This window comes from Aspergillus aculeatinus, assembly GCF_003184765.1.
Source record: "Aspergillus aculeatinus CBS 121060 unplaced genomic scaffold BO66scaffold_49, whole genome shotgun sequence".
Classification (NCBI taxonomy): Eukaryota; Fungi; Ascomycota; class Eurotiomycetes; order Eurotiales; family Aspergillaceae; genus Aspergillus; species Aspergillus aculeatinus.
In genome coordinates, this window is record NW_020291518.1 from 237,437 (window position 1) to 263,528 (window position 26,092).

General features: G+C 50.2%; 10 protein-coding genes across 10 annotated transcripts; 4 read left to right on the forward strand and 6 right to left on the reverse strand.

The window, feature by feature from the left end:
- Positions 1-1,519: 1,519 nt before the first annotated feature.
- Positions 1,520-4,867, forward strand: BO66DRAFT_331196 (WD40 repeat domain-containing protein; the record flags this gene model as incomplete). Its single annotated transcript, XM_025644082.1, has 4 exons — positions 1,520-2,062; positions 2,118-2,389; positions 2,443-3,276; positions 3,334-4,867. 4 exons carry the CDS (start codon positions 1,520-1,522, stop codon positions 4,865-4,867), a joined length of 3,183 nt encoding a protein of 1,060 aa, XP_025500440.1.
- An 804-nt stretch (positions 4,868-5,671) lies between these two features.
- Positions 5,672-6,942, reverse strand: BO66DRAFT_474137 (uncharacterized protein; the record flags this gene model as incomplete). Its single annotated transcript, XM_025653118.1, has 2 exons — positions 6,285-6,942; positions 5,672-6,157 (listed from the first exon to the last, which is right to left on the reverse strand). Exons 1-2 carry the CDS (start codon positions 6,666-6,668, stop codon positions 5,672-5,674), a joined length of 870 nt encoding a protein of 289 aa, XP_025500441.1. The 5' UTR covers positions 6,669-6,942.
- A 1,398-nt stretch (positions 6,943-8,340) lies between these two features.
- Positions 8,341-9,111, reverse strand: BO66DRAFT_459341 (uncharacterized protein; the record flags this gene model as incomplete). The annotated part of the gene is made up of 4 exons (XM_025652251.1): positions 8,341-8,448; positions 8,498-8,571; positions 8,628-8,877; positions 8,950-9,111. 4 exons carry the CDS (start codon positions 9,109-9,111, stop codon positions 8,341-8,343), a joined length of 594 nt encoding a protein of 197 aa, XP_025500442.1.
- Positions 9,112-9,915: 804 nt separating this feature from the next.
- On the reverse strand, positions 9,916-12,439 carry acuM (gluconeogenesis transcription factor RDS2). The gene is made up of 7 exons (XM_025648010.1): positions 11,984-12,439; positions 11,847-11,869; positions 11,692-11,709; positions 11,308-11,581; positions 10,480-11,249; positions 10,228-10,424; positions 9,916-10,177 (listed from the first exon to the last, which is right to left on the reverse strand). The coding sequence occupies exons 1-7, from the start codon at positions 12,036-12,038 to the stop codon at positions 10,117-10,119; spliced, it is 1,398 nt and encodes a 465-aa protein (XP_025500443.1). The 5' UTR covers positions 12,039-12,439; the 3' UTR covers positions 9,916-10,116.
- An 899-nt stretch (positions 12,440-13,338) lies between these two features.
- Positions 13,339-14,470, reverse strand: BO66DRAFT_431220 (uncharacterized protein; the record flags this gene model as incomplete). Its single annotated transcript, XM_025650567.1, has 5 exons — positions 14,081-14,470; positions 13,932-14,016; positions 13,708-13,872; positions 13,543-13,650; positions 13,339-13,491 (listed from the first exon to the last, which is right to left on the reverse strand). Exons 1-5 carry the CDS (start codon positions 14,341-14,343, stop codon positions 13,339-13,341), a joined length of 774 nt encoding a protein of 257 aa, XP_025500444.1. The 5' UTR covers positions 14,344-14,470.
- Positions 14,471-14,817: 347 nt separating this feature from the next.
- On the reverse strand, positions 14,818-16,937 carry BO66DRAFT_394536 (basic helix-loop-helix domain-containing protein). Its single transcript, XM_025648011.1, has 2 exons — positions 16,587-16,937; positions 14,818-16,527 (listed from the first exon to the last, which is right to left on the reverse strand). Exons 1-2 carry the CDS (start codon positions 16,648-16,650, stop codon positions 15,257-15,259), a joined length of 1,335 nt encoding a protein of 444 aa, XP_025500445.1. The 5' UTR covers positions 16,651-16,937; the 3' UTR covers positions 14,818-15,256.
- Positions 16,938-18,084: 1,147 nt separating this feature from the next.
- On the forward strand, positions 18,085-19,918 carry BO66DRAFT_404618 (uncharacterized protein; the record flags this gene model as incomplete). Its single annotated transcript, XM_025648945.1, has 4 exons — positions 18,085-18,140; positions 18,225-18,336; positions 18,474-19,652; positions 19,796-19,918. 4 exons carry the CDS (start codon positions 18,085-18,087, stop codon positions 19,916-19,918), a joined length of 1,470 nt encoding a protein of 489 aa, XP_025500446.1.
- An 861-nt stretch (positions 19,919-20,779) lies between these two features.
- BO66DRAFT_431223 (uncharacterized protein) lies at positions 20,780-23,895 on the forward strand. Its single transcript, XM_025650568.1, has 11 exons — positions 20,780-20,992; positions 21,044-21,113; positions 21,182-21,623; positions 21,772-21,827; positions 21,984-22,015; positions 22,363-22,498; positions 22,559-23,181; positions 23,259-23,427; positions 23,493-23,591; positions 23,655-23,710; positions 23,770-23,895. Exons 1-11 carry the CDS (start codon positions 20,802-20,804, stop codon positions 23,792-23,794), a joined length of 1,899 nt encoding a protein of 632 aa, XP_025500447.1. The 5' UTR covers positions 20,780-20,801; the 3' UTR covers positions 23,795-23,895.
- A 220-nt stretch (positions 23,896-24,115) lies between these two features.
- On the forward strand, positions 24,116-25,237 carry BO66DRAFT_381149 (uncharacterized protein). Its single transcript, XM_025645938.1, has 4 exons — positions 24,116-24,440; positions 24,516-24,574; positions 24,641-24,787; positions 24,936-25,237. Exons 1-4 carry the CDS (start codon positions 24,391-24,393, stop codon positions 25,028-25,030), a joined length of 351 nt encoding a protein of 116 aa, XP_025500448.1. The 5' UTR covers positions 24,116-24,390; the 3' UTR covers positions 25,031-25,237.
- BO66DRAFT_394543 (mitochondrial 54S ribosomal protein uL16m) lies at positions 24,726-26,079 on the reverse strand. The gene is made up of 3 exons (XM_025648012.1): positions 25,936-26,079; positions 25,364-25,828; positions 24,726-25,281 (listed from the first exon to the last, which is right to left on the reverse strand). The coding sequence occupies exons 1-3, from the start codon at positions 25,991-25,993 to the stop codon at positions 25,109-25,111; spliced, it is 696 nt and encodes a 231-aa protein (XP_025500449.1). The 5' UTR covers positions 25,994-26,079; the 3' UTR covers positions 24,726-25,108.
- Positions 26,080-26,092: the final 13 nt, after the last annotated feature.

Genomic DNA, 26,092 nt, shown 5'->3' on the forward strand with positions numbered 1-26,092 from the left:
CCTTCCACCATCCAATCCACTATCATCTACGATGTCGGCAGACGGAATAGCAAGGGGATTTTCGACATTGTCATTGCTCCTGTCCTATCTGAAATTTGCTCACCGCTAATTCATAATGGCTTACTCACCAGTGAAGAGTAAGAATTTGTGAGATGCGCGAATCAGCAGCCCCCTTGATTCGGCGCGCAGTCCATACTCTTGTCAGTGGTCCTAAGGACAACAAAGACTGCCTCGCGGCCTGCAGGAACCGAAACCTAGTCTGGACAATTCAAGCCAGTGCAATATACCCAGTGCAGCAGAGGACTTACTTCAACGGTCAAAGAATACCTTAGACATTCTGCTACCCAACATCTGCCTGAAGCATGCAATGTTCTTTGAACGGTAGCGCAGCAATGAATGATTCGACCATTCAACTCAATATGATGACTCCCTAGAGCAAGACCATGGTACCGAATGAATAGGACGTGCCGCTCCGTATTTCCTGCCCATTGGCCTTTTCCCACCAAACGTCGAATGTTGACAGCCTGCGACCCCAGATGGAAGGATGAATTGGGTGCCGAAGTCAGAAAGGGCGCCATTCCCAAGGGTGGATGCTCTCCCCCCCACAGGCTGGGGCCACTTAATGTCTGCGTTGTGGACATGATCAGATGTGATCTGCCTTTCGCTCACTGCCCAGGTGTCTCAAGGTCTTGCAACAGATCTTGACGTGACTAGACCCTCGATGAAGTGCGCCAAACAGCAAGGAACTAATGCAACAGACCTTCTATTCTCATTCTCCGCTCCTCTCCTTTCTCATTGCTGCAGGCTCCGGGACGATCAGACAACGGGGAGATCTCCCATCGCCGGGCGCTCATTTTAGCTTCCCGCGCTAAAAACCCAAGGGTTCGCCCGTCATTTTTCGGCTCTCCGCCCGGCGTGGAAGGAGGAGCAGCTAAGTTACAGTGTTTACCTGCCTCACATTCTTCTGTTTGTCCGATCTTCAAATCGGATTTTCTCACTCATTATCCGCCCGCTTCAATCGTTTGTCCGATTCTCCTTTTCTGCTCTTCCTCTTCATCTCTTACTGTCTCTCTTCTTTCTAGTCGCTCATTTATCGGTGGTTCAGTCCATGACTTGATCGTGATCCGCTTACCCCTTCGTTCCCTTGAAGCTCCTCCGCCGCCGCCGCCGCCTTCTGCTCCCCTCTTCTCCAGCCTTTGCGCACCCGACCACTTGCGTTGGACAAATTTAGAACGACGCTGCTTCACAAATACAACCAAGAATATTCGAATTGACTATATTTATCATTCTTCGCAGTGACCAACACGGAAGGCGGCTTCGAACAAATCCCCTCCGCAGCCCCTCAATCGCGGCTCCTTCCTCATATGAGCGACACGACTTGCCAGTTCTCAGGCGATTTCATACAAGCGCCCATTCCTTTTGAAACATCACTACTCGAGAGTATCAATGCACCAAAACCTCTCCCCTTGTCTCCAGGGCGTTTTACCATAATCCACCTACAAACCCGCTCCGACTCGCCATGGCCTACAATACTCTGAGCGCGAAAAGCAAGACCAGCTCGGGGTCGTCCTTTCGCATCACACCTACAAATTCACCTGTTCTGAGACCCTCCACACGCTCTTCGATGCACAAGACACCGCCACAACAGGCAATCCTGGCCCTCCAGACAGTAATTGGTACCACCACCAACTCGCCCAGAGGCTTCTCCAGTCATGCGGGGAGTAATTCCTTCGCTATTTGCGCTGGCTCGACCGTCGTCCTAGCGGAAATAGACGAGAAAAACACCCTCCAGCAACGCTTCTTCAGGGCGCGACCTTCTGCGACCAGTGTCAATCCTGTCACCTCTTTCTATAATACCTCCACTCCTCCCACTACTCCAGATAGCAGAGCAAAAACTCCTTCGGGTACAAGGTCTGCAGCCCAAAGCGTCCTGCACGGTGGTAATGCCGGTAATGAGCTGGTGGAGTGCAATAGTCCACGTGGATGGTCATCTCGGGAAAGAGTGAAAGCAGTCACCAGCGTCGCGATAAGTCCGAATGGGGGTCTGCTTGCCGTTGGGGAGGTATGTCTCCGTAAATAAACTTGTATCAACGTACTCCTATGCTGATATTTGTTAGATTGGATATGGTCCGAGGGTCCTTATCTACTCAACCGCCAAAGGCGCCTCTGGTGAAGTCCCACTCTCCATTCTGACCGAGCATACGTTTGGGGTGCGTGGACTGGCTTTCAGCCCAGATTCACAGTATCTTGCCACCCTTGGCGATGTCAATGATGGATTCCTGTTTGTCTGGTCCGTGAACCCGAAGACAGGATCGGCCAGGCTGCATTCCACTAATAAATGCACTTCATTCATTCGCGACATGGCTTGGGTTGGGCAGACTTTGGTCACGTAAGTAATGTTATTTATCGCTCTGTCTGGCCTAGTACTAACAAGCTATTCAGAGTGGGCACCCGACATGTTAAGGTTTGGAGGCTGCCGGACGCGAGACCGGGATCTCCGAAATCTCGGCTTGCTGCCGAACCAAGCGCCAGTCCATCAAACCATACTCCGAAAGCTCTGTCTGGGAGAAATTGCTTGCTGGGCTCGCTAGCAGAAAGCACGTTCACCAGTGTAGCTAGCGTTTCTGACTGCGAGTCAGTAGTAGGAACAGACACGGGGGCTCTTTGCTTCCTGGATCATAACGAGGGAACACACAAGCTGTCTGTTGCCCATTACTTTGATTATGCTATCACTTCTCTCGCGGTCGATCTGGGCCGCTCATGTCTCTGGGTTGGTGGACGTGGCGGACGTATCCAGTGCATGACCTTGGCGAAATTACGTTCATTAACCGTTCCATCTTCGCCTGCGTTTTCTGGTAGATCCTCAGTGGAACCGAGTTCAAAGGGGCCCACCATCACATGTATGGGATGTCTTGGTCCCAACTTGGTGGCAATGGACTCTAGCAACGCTCTCAAAATATTCTCGACTGAAGACTTGAGTGATGATCTGGATATCAATGATAGTGATTTGGGAAACACTCTTCAAGCTCACAGGGATGCTGTCCTTGGTATCCGTCCATTCTCGGACCCCAATGACCTTGGAGCAGAATTCTATACCTGGTCACGCAATGGAGTTGTCAAGTTCTGGGATGACACAGGCAAGTGCCGGGACTCACGTTCGATCATTCTTGAGCATCCCACCGGGGTCAATGAGGATATCTCCAACGAGCTGAAAGTCTTGTGTGCTACTGATAACATGGATTACTTCTTGTCCGGCGACAAATTTGGTGTCCTAAGGTATCATATTGACCCGATTTGGCCATTGCTATACTCTCACTAACATACGGTTACTAGACTCTGGCTGAATCACCCATGGAAATGCATTCAAGAAGTCCGAGCTCATAGTGGGGAGATCACTGATATTGCTGTACATTCCTCCGCCCAGGGTCTTTTTATTGCTAGCGCCAGTCGCGATCGCACTATACAATTGTTTCTCTGGGCAAATGAGAGTCTTGAATTGATTCAGACCATGGACGACCACATTGGAGCTGTCAATGAAATTATTTTCATTGATAATGGAAAGCGACTAGTATCATGCTCTGCCGATCGTACCATTCAGATCAGAGAGTGCGTGAGTCGCGAGGCTCACGGCGCGTCTGCTTTCGCGTACTTGGTCTCTAAAGTGATAACATTGAAGGCCTCGCCAGTATCCATGGCACTACTACCAAAAAATGAGAACACACTCATTGTCTCCACTACTGATCGCTTTGTTCAGCGCATTGACCTGAGTTCTGGTCGACAAACTCATTCTTTCCGGACCACTGACGCTGATTCAACTGATACAGTGGTCATGAGCTCCCTAGCTGTCTCTGCCGACGATCCGGAACATGATTCCCCTAGAATGCTCGTAGGAGTGTCAGGAACAGACAAGTCCATCCGTGTGTACGACTTGGACAGAGGCGTCCTTCTCGCGGCTGAATTCGGACATACCGAAGGAGTTAGCGACGTTTGTCTGCTCTCGAGGAGTTCTAAGTCATCGAGCCAAGGGAAGAAGTGCTCTCTAGTCAGCTCTGGAATTGACGGTCTCGTTATGCTATGGGATCTATCGCTGCTTGCTCAAACACCTCGAGATTCCGTGCACACTAGTAATAAGGAAGACGATGACGCTCCAATCAAAGCTTCCGCAGTCTCCAAGCCTCCTTTACGCAAAGTCCTGTCCAGGCATGAGATTGCCGAGTTTCAGCGGCAGGAGAATCTTGCGGTCACTCCGACCCCTGCGCGTGGACATTCTCCAACATTCTTGCGGAAATTCGCTAAATTATCCCTTTCGCCTTCCCTTAGATCTGGAAGCACTTCTCCGACCTCACCCGCATCGACACCCAGTCGCCGCTCACATACGTCTGGCATTCATCGAGACAAAGCACATACATCACCCTCACTCTGCAAACAAAAGCCTCCTAGTGCTAAGAAGGCCGTATGTAGCCGCAAAGAATCTCGCCGTTCATCTATGGACTTCCGGGCTCGTGCTAGGAGTATGGGGAAAAGCGATCTCGGCGCACTCGATACGTCCACCGAACAAGTATGTCGAACATTAAAGGCTTACCGTAAAAAGCTCAACAGCTCGACAGAGTATTTACATACTCAGAGGGATTTGGAGAGGGAGCTAGAGCTCACGCTGCGTGTGTTGGCCTCCCGGAACAGGACCCGTGAGACCCTCGAGAACGATGCCGACAGCAGCGGCAAGGAAAATCAGAAGATATCTCGAATCGGCAAGTTCCATGAAGACTCATATAGCACCGAGCGACTATCTTCGATGCCGGAAGTTCAACGGACAGATTCGTTCGCGCCCTCAGAGATCTCTTCCCTTATTCTGAATGGCGATGATTGAACAAATGAGATTCAATGGCAGGCCCATTGCATTCTTCTATCACATTCTAGGGATCACAGTATTTCCTGATCATCCTCTTTCCTTTCTGTCTCTCAACTGTGATAACATATCATTCAAGCGGGACCTATGCACTTTGAATTCGCCTTGATGAGTTCATCGCTTACACCACCTTAGCTCTAAGCGTTTCAGGTGCCTCGATGTACTTGTTCCTCGTTTTAACCTCTCATTTACGAGGACTTCACATTTCAGGAGATATATCCTTCGTTTCTTACCGGCGTTCTATGCAAGGACACATTTGAGTTTGCGGTCCCCATCCAATCCAGTCGCTATGCTGCGGCATCATTTAGTCTTCTTTCTACTTAAGGTGAGGGCCTCGCTCCTGGGCTGGGATTTTTACTTCAAGTTCATATGCACCTGTTCTTAAACCTTCTTTATACTCTTCCTCGAGCGCATTTCTTTGGTTTCATTGGTTCTTTCCCGGGAAGTTGTTCAACTTCCTTTCACTTGCATCACATCCTTTATGTTGGCCTTGTTAGCTAAGCTCAAAATGATACCCATATTGGCCGAATACCATAGCAAGCCTAACTCTGATGGTTCTTGCATCGGGCTATGGATCTTTCCCATACGTAATTGACCGTGTCTTTTTCCGTGTTAGATTCTAATCGACCACCCAGCTGCATATAGACCTGTCACACTTGCCCCTCATTTCTAGTTTGTAGCTGACCCATAGACTCGCTCATACATTCATAATGCGGAGGTGGAGGCGGAGAAAACACTTGCCACCTACAGCTGAAACCTCCCAATTCAGACCATCCCACCCGACTCCTTGTCCATTGACCCCGATCCTTCCACCCCTCCCACCATCAACTTCCCATACCTCGCCCTCAACAACTCCCCCAACGCACCACCCCCGCCATCCTCCCCACCCACGCCATCCACCACCACCACCACCAGCAAGTCCGCCAACGCAATCGCCTTCCCCGCCCACCGCCGACACTCCCCATCCTCCCCGGCCAGATAGAAATCCACCGCCCGATTGAACGCCACCGACGCCATCCACTGCACCTCCACCGCCGGGAATCCGGTCATCTGCCAGTCCCGCACGAGGACCAGGACCTGATCGAGGACCGACTCCGCGAGGTCGGGCTGGCTTGCGTCGAGGGCCAGCTGGTACAGCACGTGCAGATACTGGGGCAGGGTCTGATACATGGTGGTGGTGGTGGTTGTGGTGTTTTTGGTGGATTTGGTGAGATCGGGGGAGGGGGAGGTGTGGATTGTTCGGAGGAGATGCTTTTTTTTTAGTTGTGGTGAGAATTGGATGGTGTGTCTAGGCATTGCTTTGGGGCTTGATGGGGCTTGGGCTTGGAGGTTGGAGGGTGGTTTGTATTCTTCTTCGTATGGGGGAGGGGGGACGTACCTTGATGGCTTGGAAGATGTTTATGAGAGGGGTGGTGGTGCTGGCGCGGAGAAGGATGTCGAGGTAGATTGCTGTTTGTTGGGGGGTGAGGATGGGAGAGGAGAGGTGGATTAGGTTGGTTATGTGGGTCCAATTACTGCTGCTGCTGCTGCTGCTGCTGCTGCTGTTGTTGTTCTTGTCGTTGCTGTTGAGATGGATTGAGGCTTCTAGGTCGAGGGCGAGAATGGTGCGGTATTTTGGGAGCCAGAAGGTGGTGCTGTCTGAATCCAGGCTTGCGCTTGAAGCGGGAATGGCGTTTGAGGGCAAGTTTGGAGCTGGAGTTGGGATTGCTCTGGAATTGTAGGGCCACTGGTGGTAGTTGGTGAGGTTTGCTTGGAAGGCCATGCTGGATTCATGGGCTGCTGTGTAATGGGTTTTCTGGATGTTGAGGGATTTGAGTTAGGGTTACGGATGATGGAAAGGGGCCGGAGGGAGGGTGCAAGATGACCTTCTTTGTTGGATCGGAGGTTTGTCGCGCAAGTGATATGTGCTTGGTTGTCTTTAGGGATTGGCAAAGGAGGTACGTGGTGTTGAGTGGTGGGCCGGTTGAATTGACTTGTTCCTGGTGTAGGGTTGTGAACTAGAGGCTGGTAAGTCTGGAAATTTGGAGATGAAATGGAAGCGGCTGTCTTATACCTTGGTGGATGTTTCAATGAGACTCAGGGTCTGCTCAGTTTGTTCCGAGTCCCGTAGTCTCAGCGCCAGGTTGTAGCTCTTCTTCGCAAGCCACTCTAGCTCGTCGGTGGTGAAAGCGCCTGCTTGCTTCTGAGCGGAAAACCTATCTATGGCTAATCGGGTTAGCTGACACTTTGTCGGACTTGATAGGAGGCCATGAACCTGCTTTAAATGCAGATATTATTGCATCTACTAGCCCTTCATTTGTGGCATCGCAGGCGTCGAGTTCAGTGACAAGATATAGGATGGTAGACATAGAATTATTGTCAGTCGGGAAAGCCGATGGTGCGCTCAACTTCACACATACTGAAACAAACGCACTGTCTGGTTGTCGAGTTGAAAGCCTTCCTTGCTCGGAAAAAGTTGCTGAAGACATTGAAGTGCCTCTATCATCTTTCCCTGTCGAAATGCTTCCGCTATGCATGATATGATATACGGCGATGATGTCTCGACGAGCTCGAATAGTGCTTGCATATAAACAAAACCTGTGCCTTGTTAGAAGGCCAGAAACAGACAGCAGGAGAACTGCCTACTAGAGGTACATGTACTGTTCCGCAGGGTCAACTTGTACATCAGATACAAAGTCAGCGGGCAATGTCTGCATTCTTCTGGCAGTTGGTTGAAAAGTGTATCCGCAGCGGTTGTGCTCAGTGTCTCAGAAGCACAAAGAATAAGTCTCCTATCTCTTCGTCAGTTTTGATGGGAAGATGTGGCAATCTTTCTTACCTGAATAGCTTAGATCTGGTGTCGGAGGAAAGTGGAATGACTGGCTGTTTGAGCATGAAGAGACACCATTGTTCTGCGGAGAGTGCATCATGATTCGATATCGCTCGATTTATGTGCTTCCAGACTATCTTTGACTCACTCAGCAACTGGTAGTTGACCTTAGGATTGGGACAATACCATCAAACAAGCTTGTTGTGCTTCTACGCCAAGGAATTGCGTGTCGAAAGTCAGGTTTTCTACAACCCTTTTAAAGAGTCGCAGGCTCGCCTGTGCAGAAAAACATGGATCTGTCAGAGCATCGACTAGCCTGACAAAGACATGTTCGAGTAATCGGTGTTCATGATCAAGGCGCGGACTCCCAGTCATCTCAGTCAGGAGCCGCTCTAGTGCATGAAAATACATTTCGGGACTGCTGCATGTCAGGATAGGTGTATCAGTTGCTCACATGGTGACTCACGAGTCCTGAAGCTTGTCGATATAGTAAAGGATCCTATCAAAGGTTACTGAGCTACCTTGTCATTCTAGCTGGGCACCCGCACATCCTGAAGCTACTTTCTGAGGCATCCACCGCCTTGAAGGCGTCTTGTAGTACTACCATGACTATCAGTGACTGCTCTTAATGATAGTGGGAAAACTCACCTTGAAAGTACTGTTCCACATCCCTTTCCCCTCGAGCAAGAAGTTCAAGCTCGAGAAGCCGAACTGAAAACACATTGCTATACTGCTAAACACGCATGGGCATAGAAGCATTGCTGGAGAATGGACCCACTTACAGATTTGAGCTGCTCGAGGGCTCTCGCAAGACTGTCTTGAGAGTCATGCGTATCAAGGTATATACTCGCTCGAACTGTTCCGAAGTCAGTATATGAAGTATGAAAGACCGAGATAGTCCAGGGCCCACACCCAAAGCATGCAGAGTCAGAAGCTCCTTATTCTGCAAAGCTACATCAGATTCTTTAGAACTGGAAACGAGCAGCTTGCATTGCTGCAACCCCCTTTCCAACCACTTCGCCGCCACATCATACTGCCTGCGTGACAATGCCGAGCTCCCAACCTTGAAGCAAACATCCAGAACACAGCAGTCGCCAGTGTTCAAGTCAGGAATATTGAGAAACAAATGATCTGCAATGTCCGGTCTGCCTTGAATCCAAGCCTGAATCCGGTCCTCCCCGTCAGCAGCGTACAGTACCCAGACTTCAGCTCCGCGCAACAGGATCATACATACCAAGTGGACCCGAAGCGCATAGTAATGCACGTTGCACTGGCGCAGTCTCGCTTCATCGACATCTGTATCCAAGTGCGCGAGCGCATCCAGCCGCATGGCTACCGCTTCGATGACTTTTAAGCTGATGGCGACGCAATCATGTTCTGAGGCGCATGTCAACATGGGCTGTGCCCGTAGCCAATGCTCGCTTTGACGATCATATATACCTATACAAGTCTTGACTAGCTTGGAAGCTGTCTCTAAGACTCTGAAACTCTCTGGTGCAGAGGTAAGTTAGTAGTGTCAGACATCCTTGTGGACCATAAGGCTATACCTAGACTCCGATTCGAGACGGCAGTGTCGAGCATAGCCCATGCGAACGCTTTGACTACGTCTCCGCTCAGACTCGATACCTGAGATTATACGGCAGGTAAGGGTGTATGTACCTTTGCACAAGACCACGGGTGATGTAGGGTCGCTGCAGTTCGTCATACGCTGCGTGCAGCTGTTCCACAGTTCCGTGCCTGCGTGGTCCAAGCGCCGGCGTATGGAGGAGGAGGTGCCTGTGGGTATTGGCAGGAGACTGAGATAGCTGTCTAGCTTGTTCGACGTTGCTGCATTTGAAAGTAGACTTGGGTCTTCGTGGTCGTCTGCCTGGACTTGCTTCTGAATCTCGCCTGCAAAGGCTGGGGGAGGTAAGTACAGCACTTCACTCTGGTGCGAGGTAGTCTGCTTACATAGAATGGCCTCTCCTGCCATTTCAGAAATCCGAGACGGGCTGCAGACGGTTGTTATGAAGTAAATCCTTGACTTGGAAGGGAACTGTACGATACCCCTGGGCGATGTAGTGGAAGTGCATGGCTCGTGTAAGTAGGTTGCTATTCCGCACTAGGATAAAGGGTGGACCTGATACACAATGGCATCGGGGACCACCTGACCGGCATACTCCCTATATGTATGGCACTACAAGTATAACAGGCTTTGACTCTTAGAAGCATCTCATTTTCTTGAACCCAAATTATGGTACATTTCCTAAAACTGGGAAGCTGTTCAAGTCAGGCTATTACCTGGCTCCTGTGAAGCAAATGACAAAGAAATGGATATCTATGGACCAAAGCTAGATGAAAGTGTGAATAATGACTCCGTACTGAAGCGAGCAAAAGCAGACAATGTGAAGGCGATGGACTTTCATTTTGCTTTCCGCTGCGAAGGTAAGAAGTTTCCAATTATGAGAGATGGTCTGTTTTCCAGGGGAGTTAGTGTTCCATCACCGTTTCATTCCTTTGGGAATTGACTCACATGTTGTGGTTATCTCTCCGTATGGTGAATGAGAAGCAGCAGGGAATACCGTCAGTAGACGAGTTCGAATTGGGATTTTTCAATGTGCAGCTTGTGAGCATTGCCTTTTGGGTGCTATCGAACGCAATCGCCCCGAATTTCTCCCAGTAGCTAACAAGCTGGTCTTCCACAATGATTTCATGGATAGCCAATTTACCCTGTCTAATGTTAGCATCCATTCATCACCGGCCAAGGAGACCAAAAACGACTTACATCGCGCAAGGACTCGATAGGAACGCCGATCAGCTCTGCCATTTCTTTGTTCCCTCGAAAGATCTCTCCTGTTCGTCTCCAGCAGCAAGCAGGAATAGCCATACTAGCGAAAACACGATCATACTCCATCAGACTGCGTTCGAACCACATCTCCACCAGTATCAGCTCAATATCGGTCAGACTTTGCATCCTCTCCCGAAACTTCGGCCGGAATTTATCCAGCTGTCGAAGAATCTTCTGCCGTGAAGCTTGCTGGAGGTGTCTTTCCATATACTGGTTCAGCCTTGCATAGCCCTTGACATAATTGAATGGTCTCAAGAGGCCGGCGTCATACTTGGCCTTGAGAAGTTTGTTCATTCGCTCCTCTGGTGGATCTGAGCCTGAAGGATCAGCTGCAGTCATGTAATATGTCTCTCTTGCCTTGTCGTTGCCCACCGCAGCAGCAGGGCCCTGAGCAGATTCACTCTGGGTTTGCTGATGCTGCTGATTCTGATTCTGTTGCGACTGTGCCTGTTGGGCTTGCTGGAGCATAGACGGGTTTGATCCTCCTAAGGTGGCCATGGAGTTTATCAATGTCGGGTCTGAATAGATCCCATGCAGATCATCATTTTGGAAAACCGATCCATCGTCAAGGAGACTATTACTGAGAAAGTCCCCAAGAAGGTTGTACTCGTTGGTGACCTCGGGCGCATTGAACATATAGGAGGGATGAAATGAGTGCATGTCTTGAAATTGGCTTTGCCCGCCAATCCATTCGTTGAAGGGAATTACTGTGTAATCGCGTCAGTGACAATTCTCCAACGTCATCTTCATTAGGTGGCGTCTCACCGGAAGAAGACACATTGCCCGGCTGCTGCACCGAGGGCACAGAGGAAGCCGATAGGCCCATTGTCGCATCGGGGAGGATTTGCTGACCGGCAGCATCCTGGACATCGACCGTTCTGGGCATTCCTTGGATGTTTGGGTACTCGTTGTTCGAAGAGGCTTCGTCATCCGCAGCCGAATGCTCATTCTCGCTCCGGGACCGCTTGGAAGACTCTCGAGGCTCGTCATGGCACAGGTGGCCAATGTTCCGCTTTATACATCGTGTACAAGGTCGTTCCTATCAAACCAAATATCTCGCGTCAGTATGCCTGACTCATTGGGAAACACCCTGTGCAAAAGACGTTTCACAAAGGGTGTTGGAAGGAACAACGTTCAAGAAGGTCGTACCGAGTCGCAAGTCATATGCTGTGCCACGTGGAATACCCTCCTGTTAGCAAGTGAACCACTTTGGGATATCGATCAATTTGTTCTCAAAGAGCGGAATGCCGCTCTAGACATGACCAGGGAAGGTTGTTTGGCGGCCGCATGTGAGAGAGGCTTACCGATCGCCGACAGTAAACGCATGCTAGCAGTCATTTTCGCATCAGCCAGCCATTCGGGACGGGAATCTATGACAGAGAGAGCCCATTGATTCCTACCGTCACCCTAGCAGGGCCCATGGCAGAGACTATCTACTTACCATGATTGACCTTGCGGCGCTTCTTCGGACTCGAGTGAGCCCCCACCGCAACCATTTCAGATTTGGGGCCCTGTGTGCCCAGCAGTTCCTCCTTTACATTAGGATTTTCTCGCGTGTGTTCGCCATTTGCTATGCTGATTCTCGATTTATCGGTTGTCCCGTTGTTGGGTTGGTGTTCGGGCCCTGTACCCGGATGCGCTGCGCTTTTCTCCGTCATTGATCGCTGGGCGCAAAACTGTTGCGCAAGAACGGGATCGATACTGAGATCAATTGATTCGACTGGCACAGGGCGCTCCAAGGAGGATGGCAAGTTGCAGACATTCAAGGCTATGAGAAGATTAGGTTGGGCAGTAACGGTCAACAATTTCGGGTGCTTTGTTGCGGCGTTGGTCTTGTAAACCGCTCAGTAGAAATTGCGAGGATGCGCGCGAATGCGATCGGCTCATCGAAGTTCCCCGCTGGAGCGGGACTTGGATCTTTGAACTCCCGGGCTCCTCCGCATTGGGAGGGGAGGGGGGAAACAGAACGGCGGCTAATCTGTCAGCCTCGGGAAAGACTTGGCCCTGGAGCCACAGCCCATGTGCCACATTAGACTAATCAAATATGAGTATAGTAACTTACTGTACAGAGCAGAAACTAGGTTGCGTCGAATGATCTTTTAACTACGGAATATAAATGCCTCATACAAAAAAAGGAAGTCCCTCGGTTAAACTCACTACATAGTGCTTGGAAACTCTTACGTTCAACAAATTTTAAATGGTATGATTTACGCTCTTGTAAAGTGAAAGCACGTGGGCTATGCCTCAAAGTAGTATGGTCTTCAACACGAACTATTCTACACGCAAATAGGTCACTTGCATTTGCAGGCCCGAGCCCACAGCATTCTCAGATATGTACTCGTCTTTGCGTGCCAGTTGTAGGCCAAGCGACCCATCAGTCCACTGTCTGGTGTATGTTTCACTGCTTGACTCGAGACCCAGTTTCTCGTATATTGTTCAGTGCATGTATCGCCAAGAGATGCGGACCCTGTAAGCAAAAAAATGGCCCTTTCATACCGAGGCCATGTACAGGGGCTTGATGCATCAGCTTAAAGGAATCCGCTCCTCGATCGTTGGTGTTGCAATTGGAATATTTGGCCGAGTTTCTGACGCCAGCGTCACTGGTTCGGCGTTCAGGACCCCCTGGCCCATGATGATGTCGCTGTGCAGACTTCGCCGTACTGATGTCGCTGTGCAGACTTCGCCGTACTGATGTCGCTGTGCAGACTTCGCCGTACCATTGAAGGAAGATCAGCCTCAAATGAACAGCATGAGCTGCAAGTTTTGTTTTATGAGCTTGTTTGCTTCGAAGTTGCTTCAGTCTTCAGGAAGGAAAGTCAAACTCAACGCCGCTTGAGATTTGGCGACAGCATCGCTCAAGCCAGTCAGAGGAGTCGTGTTATTTTGCATCGACTTGAGATGGCCATTCAACTGTTCTAACAGACCAAGAACTTCTGGATCGGCCTCAAGCTAAATAGGGCTTGTCAATAATGTGGCCGTACAGTTTGGAAAAGCTCCTACCTCATCAAACATAACGTGTGCGTCGTTATCATTTGCTATGGTAAATCCGCACTGGTTCGAATCGTGGTTATCAGGAGCGTTGCTCAACTGCCGTAGCACCGGATGTTCCTTGATGAAGATGAGAATCAGCAACTTAATCTTGCTATCACTGAACAAGATCCTTACATTCTTCATCTGCCTCTTTCTTTCTGCCTCAACTCCCTTTGCATTTCTCTCCATCTCCTGCAGCTGCTTCCTCTCTTTCTCAAGCAGTGCTTCCTCTTTCTCTACCTCAACCTTCAATAGATCGATACTATCATTCATCGTAGCTAAAGCAGCCTCTAACGAAGACTTGACTTTGAGGTTAGACCAGTTTCCGAGTCGGTCGATCGATGGTGGAATCGCCTTACATGTTCTTTGAGAGCTGCTTCGTACTCAAACACGGAATCTTTCGCGACGGGGGGGAACGGCATTCGCGGCAGTCGTTTTCCCAAACTAAGCGACAGTATGTGGTCAGTTCTAGCCCCGAGAGTCCAACGGCACGTGTCAGGGACAGTACTTTTTCACAACGGCCTGCACGGCGGCCTGCGCTTCGATGCGCTTGCTTTCATTTTGTTGTCGCATGATGACAGGGCGCTCCAGGGCTCGGAACATATCGCGAACTTTGTCTTGAACGGGTTCTGGAAGCGTCGACCACTTGCTCTTGATGGTCCTCTCAGAGACCTGCCTGACTTGGGGCTTGAGGTAGGCGAATCGCTTGTTGCGTGCATTGCTATCGTGGTCCGGCGCATGGCTCGCACGCTTTCGTTTCGGAGGAGGCATGTTCTTCAAGGGCCCGCGGGACGTTCCTCTCGGTTGAATCTTCGATTTGGAAATCAAGGCTCAACGATGGTTGTGCGATTGATGTTGTCACATTGAGATGGTTTGGTGGTTCTTGCGGAGTGTCAGACTGTTGTCCGGTCCCAGAACAACAAACGGGGGCGGATCACATGACATTTTGTTTCCCATGCGGAACTAAACAACCTTCGTAAAAGGCTAGGCTAAGCCGCTTCAGCGATGCGGAGCACCCCCGCGAAACTAGTACTGTCCAATACTCCGTACAAACCTCATCATTGTTAAGTGCTTCCTACATTGCGCGGCCGCAAACTTTTTCAGACCTAAAAATGTATGGATATCGGTGCGAAAATCGGATACATTTCAGTTTATCGTACTAGGACGCTCTGGTGAGAAAGTATCTGTCTTTTACTGGCTCGAAAAGGTGTCTGCGCTCCATTATATATTTTGGTTTAACAAGTTGCATCTGCATAGAAGACAAGCAAAAAAGTGACCTTTGATGATCTTGTGCCGCGCTCAAGGTACTGGCGATAATTGAGAAGATTTTATTGTGTTTAGTTTGATCGTAGAACATTCGGGAATTTGGGCTATATAGTTACACATGCATCGGCTATAATCGTATATAAATGTGGCGATGAAAATAGGCCAGAAGGGGTATTATGGGTAGAAGAATGACATGCGGCAGGCCAGCAAGCAAAGTCGCACTAGTAGAGCCTCGCCGGGAAAGGTGTGATTCAGATCATGACCGCCAGAGAAGAACGCCTGCAGTTTCATCTGGAAGATGACTGGAAAACCGCTCAAGTGCTCCAATGTACAGAAAAGTCAAAAGGTAAGCTCATGCTTTTGAACAAGACCTGGGAATTAATAATGGTAAATCGTGATCGCGTAACTTGGATGAGTGCTATCGTGGCATGACCAAGCCGTTCATTGATTTCATCTCTGCGAGCTGTGCTTTGAGGATTTCATTGCCTCGCAAGATCTCCTCTAACCAATCGGCGGCTTGAGTTAGCATCGCGCTCTTACTAAAGCCGCCTCCTTTCAGCCCGGGGACAAGTAGGCATAGGTCATCGAACCCCTGTCGGATGAGATTTCGTCGCTTCTGCTCCGAGAGAATGTGGTTGCTTCTTTTCTGTTCTTCGGTTAAGTTCTCTCGCGCAGCTTTTGGCCCCGAAGAGAGCCGTCGTTTTTGGATGGTATCTTGCGATAGTCGCCGAGTTGAGGATTTGGACATCTTGGGTTTTTGTCGCAAGGTATCGTCATCCGAGGTTTCGTCATCTTCCTCTTTGACTAAGGTTCTCTGTTTCTTCTTTGGCTGAGCGAGATCTTCCACGTGGTCCCGAAAGCCTCGCCGTAAATTGCTGAGTTGGCCAGCTGCGGCGGCATCTGCCCACGGAGCATCGTAACCTCCAGAGTGTCTTACTGTTACGGGACTCGGCGCGCGTGTGTTCGTTGCACTGCTCTGGGGTTCGAGGCATACTAGATGACCGAGCAGCTCTTTGGTCCGATCCTCCTCATTAGGCTGTTCCGGAGGCGCCATATAACCCTGGCCCATGAAACCGACATCTGAGCCCCAATGAAGCGGGCGCACCTTTGCCGTCACTTGTTGCTCGGGTGATATGGGCTCTCCAACATCGAACAGCATCTCTGACGTATGAAACCCCACGGGCATGCGGCGACGAGACGGCTGCTTTGACTGGCCATGACTGCTAGGCGCCTGGACCTTACCGTGGCCATTCATTCTTGGATTGTTGAAATCTGTGTCGGAAGAAGCAAAATTGTGGTGATTGAAGCTGGAATTGAAGTCATTTCCAGTGATTCCGTTGTGGTATAGCATAGAAGCAGCCGCGAAAATATCTGCACTTGTGTTTATCTCCGGTGCCATCATCTCCATGCTAGACTTGTCCATGCTGCCATGAGGGAGACCTGGTTGTGAAAGAGACGTCGTGGAGCCCTCGAAGGTGGGCGGTAGTTCGCCTGGCCAATCTAGCCCGCTAGTCCCAAGCAAACGGTTCGTCTGTCCCCCCATCCAGAAGTCGTTCGGGAAATGGTTGGAGTTCATCGTCGTGAAGAAGTTGTCCAGCATAGTGGACTCGTTGTCGTCGAGAAGAGCGGGCCCGGGCGGTCGTGCAGGCGCAGGTTCGTACGGAGTGTCCATTGGCGAAAGGAAAGAATCTATACGCGTACACATCTTTAGCATGAGCACGGAAGAAATTGTGGATTGTTGAACATACAGCCAAACGGGCCAGGTTGTGGGCTGTCGCTGCCATTATGCGCTTCAGGGTTTCTGAGGTCCATGATGGCGACACCGTAGGAGAAATGAATTTGAGGGTTTGAAGATCGTGACTCGACTTTCCGCATCAGTTGCTACCCTAGTTGGAGAGCAGCGCCGAGAAGACAGCGCGGACATGCCTTAACCGGCGTAGGTAACGTTGAATCCGATTGCTCGGGGATGATCGGGGCTCGCAGGCCACAGAAGCTCACAGGCACGAGCTGAGGATTATGATGCGAACGCTTGTTGTCAACAGATGCATTCGATTCGGGTACAAGCTGGGGATGACAATGACAGAATGACCGGCGGGTTTGTTATGTATGGAGCAAAGCAGCGTTCAAGCGGAAGGACTCGGTTGCAAAGTGGGACATCTCCCACATTAATTCGCTAGACAAATAAAAGGAAGGATGACGGAAGGTGGAGGAGAAATCCGGGGGAAATAGCTTGAATGGTGGAGAGAGATCACTCTCTGTTGGCTGGGCGAGAGAGCGAGAGACTGACTGGAGAGCAGGTAGAGTTGGTAAGTAAGAGAGAGAGAGAGACTCACTCACTCAGTCACTCACTCAGCATAGGTAAGGTAGTAGGAATTCGTTCGGTCTTTATGAGTCGATCACATGCAAAAAATCTCGCGCTCGACCGGCGGTCGCGTGACGTAACAGTAATACGCCAAATACCACACTCTGGCTGGGCATTTGGGCTGAAGCGCAGTAATGTTTCGGTACGACCTGCTTAGTCTCGGCCCAATTTCCCAGTCCGTCGTTGCAGTTGCTGCTGGTCTTCTCTACATTCAACCCAACTAGTTATTAGTCCACGGTTCTAGTTAGTTAACTGTGTTGATTAATTGCTGCTGCATCCCACCATCTCAATTCAATCAATTCATTAATCAAAACCCATTCGCCTAACAATTCGGCCATTCTAGCCGTGGGACGAAAGAGCATGTTTTGAGCTTTCTAGATCTCTCAGCAACCTGTGGTCCGTCGTATCTCCTATATCTTTTTTTATAGACCCTTCCCTCTCCGCTCATCCACGGGTGATGCTCAAAGACCCCAAGTTTGGTCCAAGCAGCCACGGGGATCGTCGTTGATTACCGAATAATCGTTACCCCTGACCCAGCCCTAGCAGTGACTCTCCCTCGTGTCTACAAGAACCGAGGCCTTCCAACTGCGTCGCACGGATCCCGCGGGGAATCCTATGAAAGGTTGCTGTGGAGCACAGAGCTTTGTGGTTATCGCCGCAGATCAAAGCGTTTGTGCCAGCACTCAATGCCTTAGATTCCCAACTTTGTGTAATGTCCTAGTCCAATCTTGAGGCAGACTCATCCCCTCACAGGTTAGTGAAGAAGTTTATCGTTTGACTGCCACTGGTGATCAAATGAAATGAAGCACCTGTCTGACAACAATTGGTAGACTGCGTTGGTCAAAAATCTCCAGCGGAGTCATGAATGGTGAGCTTGGGACACCATGGATCCTGTTGCCATCCGCTCCCAGCATCGCAGCAGAGTTGACATCCTAAAGCCGTACGTTCTGACCCATCTAACACAAATTCTCTTGAATTCTCTTGACTTTCATTTTCTTGAGCCGTACCAAGCTCACTGTTCAAGGATACTGCGCGCGTATGCTCTTGGATACTTGTCTTCAACCACCCCGAAAATCATTTCCTGTCTACGGCGCATCCAGGACAAAAGGCTTAGCAACAAAGATAGGCTGAAGGAGGTAAGAAGCTCCCCCTGTTTGTCTTCTTGGCCAGGGTTGTTCATGCTACACCAATTGGTGTGTGCTGGCTATTTGTGCTCTTTGTGAATTGCGGATGTATTACTTGGAAGACCAATAGCTCATCTCGCTTTTGACAGCTGTTCCATACGTTGACCAATGCGTTACGGCTCGAGAGATTTCCCACATTCTGTGCTCTTTTGATTGGTGGTTCAACTATTGCTCCCTTCATACTTTCATGCTGTCTTGAGCATGTACGCCGCAAATTCAAGCTTAACACTTCTGCGTATACTTCGCAGCGCATGCGGATTATTCAGTTTGTCTCGGCGTTCTTGTCTGCTTGGTACTCATTTCCACTCTTGAATAAACAGCCCATCAGAATACAGGGTAAACCGAGGGATCCTGATGATTGCACTCCGATGCAGAGTGTTGGGGAGCTGGAAATGGTCGGAGAAGCACCAAGCGCAAATTCTCAATTTGTTGGCCGGAGCATGGATCTTACGCTCTTTAGCCTCACACGCGCTGCGGACTCAATCGTGTGCATAGGGTGGCAGCAGTGGCGGCGGTGGCGGAAGGGCGGAAACCACTGGACCTGGGCAGAGCGTGTAGCGCCCAAGCTTGCTAATGCTGGTGCATTCGCTGCCAGTGCGGCGATAGTCATGTGGGCATGGTTCTATATGCCAGAAAGACTGCCAAGGTCTTATGAAAAGTGGATTGGGGAAGTTGCAAAAGTTGACTCCAGGCTGATTGAAGCACTTCGCGGTGCCAGGAGAGGTGTATTGGTATATGGGAAGGACACTGGACATGCTCCCCTCCTACAATCCATGTGCAAGGACTACGGTTGGCCTCTTGACTGGGGTGATCCCTCGAGCACTGTCCCTATACCCTGCGAGATGGTCCACATGGGATGTGGTCCGAGCTGTGAGAAACATGCAGTATCTAGATTTGCTCGAACGTTCAAGTTTGCTTGTGCGACTTACATTCCTTTACAGCTTCTCCTGCGCCTGCGCAAATTGAAGTCAATGTCGTCACTCAAGCACGCCTTATCAACCGCCTTGCGCTCATCTGCGTTCCTTGCTTCGTTTGTGAGCATGTTCTATTACTCAGTGTGCCTCGCCAGAACAAGACTAGGCCCCAAGATCTTTGCCAGTGACACAATCACACCCATGATGTGGGATTCTGGGCTTTGTGTTGGTGCGGGATGTCTCATGTGCGGATGGAGTATACTCATCGAGAGTGCGCAGAGACGGCAAGAAATTGCATTATTTGTAGCACCCAGAGCCGCAGCGACGGTCATGCCGAGGTTTTATGATAAGAAGGTATGCTTGGTTGACTTGGCCATAGCGTTCGGTTGCTTGGTTCGAGGATGGTTGCACTAGCCCCGTCGTTCCATCCGTCATCCCGATTCTGGGCTACCCTAGATTTTGAGATCCTATGCTGACAGTTTCTATTTGCTCGATAGTATCTGTATCGTGAACGCATTGCATTTGCTATCAGCGCTGCTGTTCTTCTAACGTGTGCACAAGCACGTCCCGAGATGGTCCGAGGGGTTTTTGGAAGGGTAGCAGCGAGTGTCTTGAGATGAATGGGCACGAGCGACTCCCTTCTTCCAGCAGCAATCTGTTCAAGCATCATTGAATCATCAGACCCAATGCTCGCTTCTGCTACTCATCATCAAACGGTGATAAAGTGGGCTTGGAGAGTCGAAAACCTGCGCAATGACCGCGCTTGCATCTTTACAGCAAGTGTTATCAAGTATGAAACATTAAAACGGCTCCAAAGAAGACTAAACTCAGTTTATACATATAAGCAAGTGAGTCAAACGGTATCAGTCTGCACGCAAATGACGGGTGGCTCGGTAAGGGAAATGAAGTGTAGCACCTCAGGCTGATAATTTTGAAGATCGGAGACATGGCACAGCGGTGTTGGACCGTCAAGCGCCTCTCCGACACTGGCAGTTAGGGCTACTAGGCAGCTATGCAATTGTTCTAAGGCAAGTTGCAATCGGGAGTCTTCTCCTCTGTTATGACATGAAATCATCCATAAGCAAAAGTGCCTAAGCATGACTTGAATCTCCCGTAATTTGGGATAAGCTTTAAGAGACAGTATGGGGGATAAAATGAGCTCTTGATTGTGCAGGCAAGCTATAGTCTGATGCCTGAATGGCAGCGCAAATTGACATAGACCGCCTTTGTCACCGTGAGATGCGGCAGAATGTCCTCAACCTCGGAGAAGGAGATCTAGGGGGGAAACCCTGAACAGCACCCAAGACGGGAGTCCGATGGCAAAACTGTTTGAGAAGGGCGGTGGCAGAAAACTGCCCACTAACCACAATGATTATCACCACATGATCAGCCCACCTTATCGGATATTCTCGAGTCACGTGTGACAAGGACATTATCGAGCCTGGACTTGATGCTGCAGTGGGTGTCCATTTACACTGTCCCCGCAGCACATCTCTTTTGACCATGATTTCCCGTTCAATATCCTCATGGGGCCGGCTCCCATTGCCGGGATCAAGTCTTCGTCTATCTGCCCAGATCAATTCAAGATGCATGGATTCTGGAAGACGATTCTTCACTCGCAATTCAGTTCTACGACAAAACATTAATGCTCCCTTCAATACACCTCAATCGCAAAAGCGCAATGCGTCCACCATGTATGATGACATGGCGACTGTCTATCCAGTGCAATGCTTATAGATCACTAGGTATTATACCATGAGTATCATTCTCGGTACCGTTGCTTTGGCTTATGGCTCTGTTCCTCTGTATAAAATGGTGTGTTCAGCCCTGTGAATATGCACTTCATCTGCGTCATATATTTACTTCTACCGCCCATTGTATAGATCTGCCAACAAACTGGCTGGAACGGTCAACCATCTACTACGCATCGCGGAGGCGACAACGATACCGCATCCCGTGTCAAACCCGTGACAGACGCCCGTCGACTCAGAATAACCTTCAATGGATCAGTGTCGGATGTTTTACCGTGGAAATTCACTCCGCAGCAACGCGAAGTCCGTGTGCTTCCGGGAGAAACAGCGCTTGCTTTCTTTACAGCTACGAATAAGGGCCCCACAGATATCATTGGTGTTGCGACATACAGTGTGACCCCTGGTCAAGTCGCACCCTATTTCAGCAAGATTCAATGCTTCTGCTTTGACGAGCAGAAGCTTAACGCCGGGGAATCGGTCGATATGCCGGTATTCTTCTTCATCGACCCTGACTTCGTCACGGACCCAAACATGAAAGGCATTGACACTATCACTTTGTCATACACCTTTTTCAGTAAGAGCAACTCCGAGCGCGCACTATCTGCACAGGTTGCTAACATCAAGCAGAGGCACGATACGATGATAACGGGGTACTCACGCCATTGCCTGCGTGATGATATCTGGATACCCTTGCTCAATTTGTTTTCTTGACACCAACTCAGGCGCCTGTGACGAAGAGGCTTTCATCAGAGGAAAGCCTCTGACGACCTGTAATCGAGTAGGTTTCAGTAAAGACACCTGCTTGTCAACCCCTCTCATAAAGACCTCACATCTCACTTCTCCGGCAAATTCTCTTCAAGCCACCATAGCAGATAACCTTTGGCGTCTATTCGGGTTTTGTACTATAGAGCATGTATATACAAAGAACTACCAGTATGTGTACGATATGGGTAGGAGATTTCCCTTGTATGTTGCCTACGGGCTCAGAGTTTGAATCATTGCCGTTGTTAATGGCATTCCAAGTACTTACTCGTTCTGTCTGCGGATATCAGGGAAGCCATGAGAATGAATCTCAAGTAAATTAGACTAGCACAAGTCTCATCCCAAGTCGACCATGGAAAGTTGCATACCTTACATTGCTCAGTGCCTGAGGCATAAGAGCGGAGTGCGGAACAGTCGGGTATTGCTCTCATTGGTTCCGACATGCATAGTCAGCCGAAGTGCACGGAGCATCAATTAAGCTCGCGTCACGGGCGACGCGTCGGCCGTCCATTAGCTTCGAGGACGGGAATTGTATGGCGGCGACAAAATAGCCCAGCGACTTCATCCATACACTTTGAAGCTCAAAACCGATCGCTCAAGATGGCGTTGCTAGTTGATAAACACCGACCTCGCTCGCTGGACTCTCTGACATATCACCCAGAGCTTTCCTCACGACTAAAGTCCCTGGTAAGGCACACTAGAGAACCTTGAATAGCGAAATGATAATAATCATCGAAACATGTTTAGGCACAAAGCGGCGACTTCCCACATCTACTGATCTACGGACCATCAGGCGCAGGCAAGAAAACACGCACGATCGCAACCCTGAAGGAATTGTACGGCCCTGGAGTGGAGAAGATCAAGATCGACGCCCGAGTCTTCCAGACGACGAGCAACCGGAAGCTGGAGTTCAACATTGTCTCCTCCGTCTACCACTTGGAGATCACACCGTCGGATGTGGGCAACTATGACCGCGTCGTCGTCCAGGAGCTGCTCAAGGAGATCGCGCAGACGCAGCAGGTCGATCTCTCGGCGAAGCAGCGGTTCAAGGTGGTGGTGATCAACGAGGCGGACCACTTGACGCGCGATGCGCAGGCGGCGCTCCGACGGACCATGGAGAAATACAGCCCCAACCTCAGACTCATCCTCCTGGCCAACAGCACCTCGAATATCATTGCGCCGATCCGATCCCGCACCCTGCTGGTCAGGGTCGCTGCGCCCACGGAAAAGGATATCTGCGCGGTGTTGCGGACGGCGGGCAAGAAGGAGGGGTGGCCAGAGGCGGATGGGCTGAATCAGAGGATTGCGAGGGAGAGCGGTCGGAACCTGCGCCGCGCGCTGCTGATGTTTGAGGCCATTTATGCTCAGAAGTAAGAGTTCCCCTCCCTCATTGCTTGTGTTCCTGGAACCCCGGGGCTGAGAACGTTTTTTTTTTCGGACATTACAGTGAGAAAGTCACCGACAACACGCCAATTCCACCTCCCGACTGGGAAGCATTGATTGCGCAAACTGCGGATGAGATCCTGGCGGAACGGTCACCGGCTCAATTGTTGCGAGTCCGCTCACGTCTGTATGATCTGCTGACGCATTGCATACCGGCTACTACCATCCTCAAGGTTTGATTCCCCTCCCCCAGAAACACCATTCGCGGAAGTCTTCAGGCTAACGGGGGCCATGATAGACCTTAACCTTCCAGCTCGTCGGCAAAGTGGACGATGCTCTCAAGCCCGACGTAATCAAATGGTCGGCTTTCTACGAGCACAGAATCACCCAGGGCAGTGTAAGTTCTGATTCTATTGAAGAGATCCGCAATCAATCATGGTACTGACCCATCGCTCCGCAGAAATTGATCTTCCATCTCGAGGCATTTGTTGCCAAGTTTATGCGCATTTATGAAAGGTTTGTTTGACACAATAGACCAGGATGTTATTGGCTATCATTGCTAACTCGATGTGTAGTTACCTCATGGGCATGGAGTTTTAAAAGGGACTAGAGTAACAAACAATGGACGAGTAATGAATTAGTTGTACTATAACGGGTCGTTATTTCCATAAATCAGGCGTTCTGTGATAGAGTAAATGACCTTTTCCTCCTATTTTAGGCATAGCGGAAGCTTTATTCCGTTGTTCTGTGCAAGACATCATGTAGATCATCTACAAACTTCAAAATGCTCACCAGGTGGATGGGGTTTTGGGCAAGAGAAGAGATAGTAAGGGAGATGGGAGGGGAACCTGGGGATGACGCTCCATTGACTGAGATAACTAGCCTCACATAACCAGCTTGCTGCGGAGTAGACTGTCTAGGTATAAGCTGCAGCATTATCCATGACTGACATCGGGGTGCCCTGAATGGGAGTTGGTAGCCACTGGCAATCCATCGACAGCTGATCTTGATTGACTGGGTCGATTCACTTGACTACGTCATAGCTCGTATACATATTCGACCACCACCTCGCAGGCAAATCGCCCCATCTCCCAATCCCTCCTAATCTTCCATAAACACAGACAAGGATAATCACTAGGTCTATCAATCCCACGAGTCAACTTTTACTTTATTTGGAACATCGCGAAAACTACATCATGTCGAACCCTAACCTCATGGATATCGAGCCCGGTGGTGAAAACACTCAGTATGTTTCCGCTGGCTGCTCGGGTTTCGCGAATCAGAGGAAGTGAGGATTACCGTGTGCTAACCGGGATTGTAGGTATGAGTCGATTCGTTATTTCACAGAGACTCCGCCGAAGCAGACCGGTCAACTAGGTGGTAAGTTCGTGCTTTTTTTCACTTGGGACATGATTTACAAGAGCCACGGCTTATGGGACGGACTAGCCCACTGCGAGCACACAAGAAGTGAATACAACCCGATCCTCGGAGACGAGGATGAAGAAGGCAAGGAAAAGAATGGGGACACGCCACTGGCACGGCAGCTTGAGAAGGGAGAGGCTACGTCTGGTCTCTCGGGAATCGTGGATAAAGGTATAGTTTCACAATCTTTTTTTTCCCTTTCCCTTTCCCTTTCAATATGATATAAACTCCGCATATGAGAAAGACATCAACACCTTTTGCGAGATCAATCGCAATAAAGCAGAATGTGTGAATGGCTGATGGTAATGTACAACAAAAGATTCAAAGCCCGAAACCCCAGAGGAGGCTGCAGCGCTGGCGGCAAGGATCAGGAGAGAACAGGGATATGGGCCTGGCTCGGGTGTCGGGGCTTAGGTGCCGCGAGATAAGTGTAAATAAAACATGGGTAATGAACAGATTCTCCGAGAAATTCGAAACGGGCGGTTGATTTATTTAGTGAGAAGCGGATGGGCTGGAGGAGGTCGACTGCGGGGGCGTGGGGAGATTCTCCATCCCCAGGGCTGGGCTTCTGCGGGCACGCTTAAGGCTCTCCAGGGTCACTCCGTTGCCGAGTTTCGTCAGTCCGACCACCGGGGGCTCGCCCTTCTTCACAAACTCCCAGAGTCCTGTGTATAGTAGATGTATTAGTGTCGTGGGCCGTCAATGGCGATGTTTCTAGATGCCGTGAGGGGAGGGGGGGGCGCCTACCGGGCAGCTTGTGACCGGCCAGACGGAAAGCTTCTCTGGCAACCTTCTCGTGCAGGTCGCCCTTCAGCTCGAAGACGATTCTGCTCACAGCGACCTTCGCCGTCCAGTAGTCGAACTTTCCTTTACCCTTACCCATACGCTGCTCGTTACCCTTGGTGTAGACACCGATGTTCGCGCTGACTCGCTTGTATAGCGTATAGTTCATACCCCTCAGGCGTCTCTTGATGGTTTCTTCGGCGATCTTGAGAGAATGGGCGGGCAACCGACGGTCGTGATCCTTCATCCGCAAGCCATAGTCACCCCAGACAACAGTCGTACCGCGCGAGGAGCCACCGGTCGGGACATGCGGGCGACCCTTCGGAGACTTCGACACCTCGGCGTACTTGGGAGTGAGCCAATCCAGGGCAGGCGAGGTCGTCGAGAAGCATCGCGAGAGAGGAAGCGCTGTGCAAGGAGTCGTGAAGCCTAACGCATCGCATTGGTGTCAGTTTCCCTTCCTTGATGAGAGAATTTGATGGAGGTTCATGGCCAAACAGAAGAGGAAAATTCTAGGAGGCAGCGCAGAATCTTACATGAAGGCCGGAACAGGGCCATTTGAGACCCGGAGAACATCTTGAACTGAGGACCCATCGTGAATTGAAATGCAGCAAATGGCCCTCTCTCAATTACCGGATCTCAGCAATATTCAAAGGGTTCCCGGCAGACTTTCAGGTTATCGGCGTATCTGCA